The following is a 9050-nucleotide window of genomic DNA, read 5'->3' as shown; positions in this document are numbered from 1 at the left end:
ATCTTCTAATTTATAGGTTAAGTAATAATTCATCATGAATTGAAACTTTATTTAAAAAGATAATTAATAAATTATTACATATACAAAACATATCCAAACATTATTATTATTATTATTATTATTATTAAAAAAGATATATGACTTTTTTCCGTCTTTATTACTGTTTTTGTCCCTTTTATTTTTTTCTGTTTTAGATGAAAATATACTTAGGATTATTGGTCATCACCAAATGGACAAGATTATTGCAACTATATTGAATAAAAAGAGTTGCAACAAAAATTTATTAAATTCAATTCTCACATCTAAAATATTAGGACTATTTTCGATTTTGGGTAATGCTAGGTAGACAAAAAAAAGGCCAAAATTTGCTTTATTTAGCATTAATTAATTATCGCAACAATTAATGAATGCTAAATAAGGCAAATTATGGCTGTTTTTGGCTGATTTTCTTTGGTTACCAAACATTTCCGATTTTAATTTGGTGGATGATAATCTACAATGCAAGTACTAAATTCTAATAAATACTTTAAGAGTTTAAAGATACGTTAGTTCTAACTTTAATAAGATGATTAATATTGATGAATGTCTAGCTAAATGTAATAATCATAAAAAAAAAATGGTCACGAAATGTGGTGGTCGTGGAGCTGGTGCGTATACATAAGGCAAGCAATGTAGTTCTATTAATTAAAATGAATGAATGATATTAAATCCCAGAAAGCTAAAAGAAGAGGCTAAAGACAAGAGCAGCCTTAAAAGAGGAAGAAAAGAAAAATATTTCCTTAATAAAAAAAGGGCAACAAAACAAAAAAGAGAAAGCTTGATTATAAGTTATAATAACAAACATACACTACTAATTCCAAATGCAAAGATTCAACATATTCTTTGAGTACACAAGCGTGTACTAATAAATCAACAAGATATACCAACAGATATCGATAAGATTCTTCTCATATACGATTAATTTTATAATTTCAATTAATCATGATGATAAATCTTTGTTTGCAACACTTTTAGCTAGCTAGCATCTAATAATATTATTACACTTTTATATATCGAAAAAATTGCTTACCAACAAAATCCTTGAACAGTTTAGTCATAAAAAAATTAAAAATAAAATTGAAAATATATCTCTGAATAATAACTTTGAATTTTGTTTATTCTTTTATTGTTCATATATAAAAGTAATTAACACACATGAAACTCATTCTACAAATATCCAAAACTGTATGTATAAGCATATATTTGCTTTTTTATTTTAGAAATTTCCAAACCATGATTTGGCTAAACTATTTATTTTAATAACCAAACCATAATTTAGATTTCCAAACTGAAGAATCACTCATGCTCTTACTATATATATATATATATATGTGTGACTACTTTACTTTAGTATAATAATCAACATGGTTTTGTAAACAAATTGAAGAAAATTAAAACTCCATAGCCATGGAAAATTAATTAATTAGGGTTGCTTCCTCAACTCTTTGTAGAACCTCTTAATGAATTCTTCGGCAGCCTTGTCCACTTGATGATCTTTATCGTATTCTGTGTCGACATTCATTGGGAACGGTGAATCCGTTACCCTTAACCGACTCACGGTAGGGCTCCGGCCGAACCCCGGTAGCGCCGGGGATGCCTCGACCACATTATCATTGTTGTTGTTTAGGATCTCTAACACCGCCTTTACAGCACTGACCGTCACGACGTCGTCGTCGCACTCGTGAGGCGCGTGGGAGCGCGTGAACAGCTTGTTCTTGCGGTGGAGCTTGGAGAAGAAGTTATTGGGCGTGTTGCTGCAGCTGAACTCGTACTCCCTGGTGGTGGAGAATTGTTGGAGGTGCATGTCGGCGTGTTGGTGGTGGTGGAACATCATGAGGTTGGCGATGGCTTTTCCGGCGAGTTTGCGGCGGCGTTTGAGAACCATGTTGAGTTCTAACATGAGTTTGCCTTTTGAAATTCCCTTCCTTAACATGTAGAAGGCAACACGTATTATGTTCCACACTTTCTTTGCTATCACTGGTAGGTTACTTTCCATTTTTAGAGAGAGAGAGAGAGAGAGATGATTAGAAGGTTTGGTTGAAGGGATGGGTAAAAGAAGGAAGGGGAAGAGGCATATTTATATGTGTGTGATAGTGTGGGGAAATAAAAATTAAAGTAAGAGAAGAAGGAGAAAAATGTGATGGTATTGTTTTGTAGTGGTAGTATTGTACTATTGAATCTGCCTACCCTTGATTATTGAACCATGGGTCATGAATTGCTATTTAATCTTAATTTAGAACCCACTTTTCTTTTTAGTTTTCTTTCTTTTTCTTCACTTCATCATTATTGGTGGGGCTACCCTAAAAATAGATTTTTGTTTATTTAAATAAAAAAATATTGGTTGTTTTTTAATACAAGTTTAATTTTGTTACACTGGTTACAGTGGTACAATTATATTCGTTCTTTTCAATTATTATTTACACCGTCAATATAAAAAAAATTATTTTTATTGATATGATATTACGTAATTAAACATATTTATAAAATTATTTTACATTGATAATATATATATTTGTTTTTATTAGAGTATTTCAGATAAAACGTACACTTATGTTTACTTTAACTAGATCAGAAATATTTGAGGATTAAGTTGTACGAAAAATAATATAATTCAAGTTTAGATCATAGGTTTTTCCGTTTTTGTGTTTTGTTGGTTTGCATGCTAAGCTAGCTCTAAGATAAGACTTCTATAAAGTTTCATATTATCTAGAATATTATCCCAATATTTTAGTTACAAACAAAAATATTCTATCACTACTAGAAATTAGCTATCAATAGTTTTTATATAGTTGCATACATTTATACATATTTTATATATTTTCTTAAAAGAGTAATTAATTATTAAAATAATCAAATTTTTATAAAAAAATAAAAAAAATTTATAAGCAAAAAAATTAGCTATCATGATAATTTTTTCAATATAAATATATAAATATAATTTGATTATTGTAACAACTATCCCTTCTAAAAACAAAATTAAATTCGAAATTTAAAAATCAGTTAGGAGATGGGTTTAAAATTTTGAATTTATGGATAGAAATCTAGTAACTACCCTCCGTTTGAATTTAAAATTATCTCAACCACCCTATCCCCAAGTGTATATAAATAGGGGTGCACCTATAGGTAGAAAATCACTCATCTCAAATACTAATCCTCTCCCTTCTCTATCTACAAAAAATATATTCTGTGTGCAAACACAAGAGGCAAGCTCAAAAAAGCGTTAGGAAAAGAGTAGGGAATTATGCTTTTCTTACTTTTATGTTGGCATGTAGTATGCTCTATTTTATTTCCTTCAATCCATGCATGGCTACCATCTTTCATGTGTCTTATGGCATTAATTATCCTTTACTCATCTTTTATCCACATTGATCATTAGGGGTGTTCAAATCTAAACCGATCCAAATTAAACCGTTCATCCAATCCGATCCAAACCGAAAACCGATTAAAACCGCACGAATTCGGATTCGATTGGATTTTATTTTTTGCAAATCGCTGGATTGGATTGGATTTCGGATCTACTTTTCATAACTAATCCAATCCAATCCAAACCGCACAATGTGCTATAATAATATTATTTTATGAGTAAATGCCCAAAATGGTCCCTGAATTTCAAATCGGTATTCAATTTAGTCCTTAATTTTTATAAATGACCAACTAAATCCCTTAAATTCAGAAACGTACGTCTCCGTTAGTCCCTTGCAGAAGTGCCGTCTAAACGTTGCTGATGTGGAACGTTAACTGCCATGTGGGCAATCCATTAAACGACGTCGTTGAAGGAGTGGATGCCCTAAGTGTGTAAAACGACGTCGTTTCAAATAACATCTTCTCCCCCTTTGAATAAACAATTCTTGTTGGTCCCCCCTTCCACTTCAACGTTTCCCACCAAAACTTCAGAAAAGCGTTCTCTTCTTCTCTGTCCGTTCATTCTCCTATACTTCCCACTCACATTTGCTCGCCGAGGATCATCTTTAGAATCTGTTCTCTCCGGTCACTGAAGGAGTTATCGACGAAGCATCACCTTCTACACTGCCGATGGTGAGAAGTAACAGTTCAAGTTGATCATTCTCTTTCATTTTTTGTATTTCATTGAGGGTTCTTGATACTTATGTGTGAATGCGTTGTTGTATATGTAAGGGAGTGGTTTAGAATATTGTGGTTGTTGATGGCGCAAATGTTAGGGTTTAGGGTTTCTAATATGAAACTTGTAACCACATAAATCATAATCTGGTTTAAGTTATAGTCAATAGGAAGTTATATGGCAAATTCACCTGGTTTAAGTTATATAGCAAATTCACCTGCGGTACATGTGGAGATGTTGGTCACACGATAAGGAGTTGTAGAATAGCAAAAAAAAAAAAGGCTGATGAGCTAGCAGTTGCTGCAAAGGCTGCTGAAGATGCTGCAAATAAGGGTGACACTGGTTCTAAAGGTAACAAAAGTGAGGTTGTTACTGAAGAATGTGAGGTTGGTGCTGAATGAGGACAAATTGATACTCAAACAGAAGTTGCTGCTGAAGGGGGTCTAGGAGCTGAACAAGAACCTGCAACTCAGGTAATAATAGTATTAAAAACATTAATCAAAATTAGAGCTTGAGTTAATAAATCTGGAAACAAACAAATCCATTTTCTTGTTAACTTGGGAGGATATGTTTTTGGTCAGCTAATGTGATTCTTGACAGTGTCATCATCCATATTATGACACTTTTATTGTTGTTATTGATATCATAGGCTGCAAAGACTACAAAGAATGCCAAGAAAGGGCATCTGAGAACTAAAAGTGAGAGACGCATAGACAAACTCCCTGTCAAGAGGACAACTTCATTCACTGCTGCTACTGCTGCGGCTGCTCCACATCCAACTGAGATTTCAAGAGAGACTATTCAAGGAGCTAGTGCAACAACCTCTGAAAAACTGGCCTCCTTCTTGAAATTTGTTCTAACTCCAGGATTCAACCCACCAAGAAAAAATGTCTAACTAGCACAAAGTGTAGTGGCTTTTTGAGTTCATGTTGTTGTAGTTGAATGCTATGGTTAAACAATCCTATCTTTTTGTAATGTAACCTTTGAAACCTGTATGCATGGTCTTTGAATGTTGTTATGGCCTATGATGTTTTGGGTTGTGATAGTATGTTATGCACAATGTGCTTTAGCACAAACAACACTTGTTCCATATTACGAAATTAGTTATGTTAAATTAATGAAGTTTTTGGTTTAGTTCATGTTATGATTTATCTCTTTCTAGTTTAGTTGAACCCAATTTTAGCAGAATAAGTGCAGCATCAAGAGTTGAACTCATGTCAAATTAGTGTTTCATTTCATTTCATTCCATCTTCATCAAGACATTACATACCACTTAAGAAATTTAAAATTTCATAACATAATCATCATTTGTTGAATATAAACCCCAACAAACTAAAATCTAAACACACACCAAAAGTAACTACAAAAGCCAGCAGCACCATTGTCATCATCTTCACGGTCTTAACATCACTCTCCAAAACTTTAATGTTTCCCACCAAAACTTCAGAAAAGCTTTCTCTTCTTCTCTGTCCGTTCATTCTCCCATACTTCCCACTCACATTTGCTCGCCGAGGATCATCTTTAGAATCTGTTCTCTCCGGTCAGTGAAGGAGTTATCGACGAAGCATCACCTTCGTACACTGCTGATGGTGAGAAGTAACAGTTCAAGTTGATCATTCTCTTTCATTTTTTGTATTTCATTGAGGGTTCTTGATACTTATGTGTGAATGTGTTGTTGTATATGTAAGGGAGTGGTTTAGAATGTTGTGGTTGTTGATGGCACAAATGTTAGGGTTTAGGGTTTCTAATATGAAACTTGTAACCACATAAATCATAATCTGGTTTAAGTTATAGTCAATAGGAAGTTATATGGCAAATTCACCTGGTTTAAGTTATATGGCAAATTTACCTGTGGTACATGTGGAGATGTTGGTCACACAACAAGGAGTTGTAGAATAGCAAAGAAACAAAAGGCTGATGAGCTAGTAGTTGCTGCAAAGGCTGCTGAAGATGCTGCAAATAAGGGTGACACTGGTTCTAAAGGTAACGAAAGTGAGGTTGTTACTGAAGAATGTGAGGTTGGTGCTGAAGGAGGACAAATTGATACTCAAACAAAAGTTGCTGCTGAATGGGGTCTAGGAGCTGACCAAGAACCTGCATCTCAGATAATAATAGTATTAAAAATATTAATCAAAATTAGAGCTTGAGTTAATAAATCTGGAAACAAACAAATCCATTTTCTTGTTAACTTGGGAGGATATGTTTTTGGTCAGTTAATGTGATTCTTGACAGTGTCATCATCCATATTATGACACTTTTATTATTGTTATTGATATCATAGGCTGCAAAGACTATAAAGAATGCCAAGAAAGGGCATCTGAGAACTAAAAGTGAGAGACGCATAGACAAACTCCCTGTCAAGATGACAACTTCATCCACTGCTACTACTGCTGCGGCTGCTCCACATCCAACTGAGATTTCAAGAGAGACTATTCAAGGAGCTAGTGCAGCAACCTCTGAAAACTGGCCTCCTTCTTGAAATTTGTTCTAACTCCAAGATTCAATCCACCAAGAAAAAATGTCTAACTAGCACAAAGTGTAGTGGCTTTTTGAGTTCATATTGTTGTAGTTGAATGCTATGGTTAAACAATCCTGTCTTTTTGTAATGTAACCTTTGAAACCTGTATGCATGGCCTTTGAATGTTGTTATGGCCTATGATGTTTTGGGTTGTGATAGTATGTTATGCACAATGTGCTTTAGCACAAACAACACTTGTTCCATATTCCGGAATTAGTTATGTTAAATTAATGAAGTTTTTGGTTTAGTTCATGTTATGATTTATCTCTTTCTAGTTTAGTTGAACACAATTTTAGCAGAATAAGTGCAGCATCAAGAGTTGAACTCATGTCAAATTAGTGTTTCATTTCATTTCATTCCATCTTCATCAAGACATTACATACCACTTAAGAAATTTAAAATTTCATAACATAATCATCATTTGTTGAATATAAACCCCAACAAACTAAAATCTAAATACACACCAAACGTAACTACAAAAGCCAGCAGCACCATTGTCATCATCTTCACGGTCTTAACATCACTCTCCAAAACTTTAACGTTTCCCACCAAAACTTCAGAAAAGCTTTCTCTTCTTCTCTGTCCGTTCATTCTCCCATACTTCCCACTCACATTTGCTCGCCGAGGATCATCTTTAGAATCTGTTCTCTCCGGTCAGTGAAGGAGTTATCGACGAATCATCACCTTCGTACACTACCGATGGTGAGAAGTAACAGTTCAAGTTGATCATTCTCTTTCATTTTTTGTATTTCATTGAGGGTTCTTGATACTTATGTGTGAATGCGTTGTTGTATATGTAAGGGAGTGGTTTAGAATGTTGTGGTTGTTGATGGCGCAAATGTTAGGGTTTAGGGTTTCTAATATGAAACTTGTAACCACATAAATCATAATCTGGTTTAAGTTATAGTCAATAGGAAGTTATATGGCAAATTCACCTGGTTTAAGTTATATGGCAAATTCACCTGCGGTACATGTGGAGATGTTGGTCACACAACAAGGAGTTGTAGAATAACAAAGAAACAAAAGGCTGATGAGCTAGCAGTTGCTGCAAAGGCTGCTGAAGATGCTGCAAATAAGGGTGACACTGGTTCTAAAGGTAACGAAAGTGAGGTTGTTACTGAAGAATGTGAGGTTGGTGCTAAAGGAGGACAAATTGATACTCAAACAGAAGTTGCTGCTGAAGGGTGTCTAGGAGCTGAACAAGAACCTGCAACTCAGGTAATAATAGTATTAAAAACATTAATCAAAATTAGAGCTTGAGTTAATAAATCTGGAAACAAACAAATCCATTTTCTTGTTAACTTGGGAGGATATGTTTTTGGTCAGCTAATGTGATTCTTGACAGTGTCATCATCCATATTATGACACTTTTATTGTTGTTATTGATATCATAGGCTACAAAGACTACAAAGAATGCTAAGAAAGGGTATCTGAGAACTAAAAGTGAGAGACGCATAGACAAACTCCCTGTCAAGAGGACAACTTCATCCACTGCTGCTACTGCTGCGGCTGCTCCACATCCAACTGAGATTTCAAGAGAGACTTTTCAAGGAGCTAGTGCAGCAACCTCTGAAAAACTGGCCTCCTTCTTGAAATTTGTTCTAACTCCAGGATTCAACCCACCAAGAAAAAATGTCTAACTAGCACAAAGTGTAGTGGCTTTTTGAGTTCATGTTGTTGTAGTTAAATGCTATGGTTAAACAATCCTGTCTTTTTGTAATGTAACCTTGGAAACCTGTATGCATGGCCTTTGAATATTGTTATGGCCTATGATGTTTTGGGTTGTGATAGTATGTTATGCACAATGTGCTTTAGCACAAACAACACTTGTTCCATATTCCGGAATTAGTTATGTTAAATTAATGAAGTTTTTGGTTTAGTTCATGTTATGATTTATCTCTTTCTAGTTTAGTTGAACACAATTTTAGTAGAATAAGTGCAACATCAAGAGTTGAACTCATGTCAAATTAGTGTTTCATTTCATTTTATTCCATCTTCATCAAGACATTACATACCACTTAAGAAATTTAAAATTTCATAACATAATCATCATTTGTTGAATATAAACCCCAACAAACTAAAATCTAAACACACACCAAAAGTAACTACAAAAGCCAGCAGCACCATTGTCATCATCTTCACGGTCTTAACATCACTCTCCAAACTTGTCATCCTCCAACTTAACTCATGCAAAATTCTAGTGGAATGGGTGTTGCACAAACTTGTTCTTCACATCCATCAGCCCAACAAAAAGAATTACAATGAATTCTATACTGCAAAGTAAAAAATGCAGGTGAATCCAACTCAAATTCAAACAATCTTAACAATTTCTTCACAGCCATAACCTTACCTCATAGTTCGGACAACCATAAAATGGTCTACCTAGATTTTCTGCTGTTGTTGAGTACTTCATCA

The 9050-nt window shown here is 34.2% G+C and overlaps 1 protein-coding gene across 1 annotated transcript; it reads right to left on the bottom strand.

Annotated features, from left to right (window-relative positions):
• Positions 1 to 1129: 1129 nt before the first annotated feature.
• Positions 1130 to 2228, bottom strand: LOC112779877 (uncharacterized). Its single transcript, XM_025824232.3, has one exon. The coding sequence runs from the start codon at positions 2033 to 2035 to the stop codon at positions 1463 to 1465; it is 573 nt and encodes a 190-aa protein (XP_025680017.1). The 5' UTR covers positions 2036 to 2228; the 3' UTR covers positions 1130 to 1462.
• Between the last annotated feature and the right edge of the window lie 6822 nt (positions 2229 to 9050).

Source organism: Arachis hypogaea, chromosome 19 (assembly GCF_003086295.3).
Source record: "Arachis hypogaea cultivar Tifrunner chromosome 19, arahy.Tifrunner.gnm2.J5K5, whole genome shotgun sequence".
In the NCBI taxonomy this organism is placed as follows: domain Eukaryota; kingdom Viridiplantae; phylum Streptophyta; class Magnoliopsida; order Fabales; family Fabaceae; genus Arachis; species Arachis hypogaea.
The sequence above is the reverse complement of the archived record's forward strand: the minus strand, read 5'-3'. Positions and strand labels throughout refer to the sequence as shown.

Bases quoted from the DNA above. Each gene is read 5' to 3' on its own strand.
- LOC112779877 (XM_025824232.3), bottom strand. From the start codon at position 2,035: ATGGAAAGTAACCTACCAGTGATAGCAAAGAAAGTGTGGAACATAATA.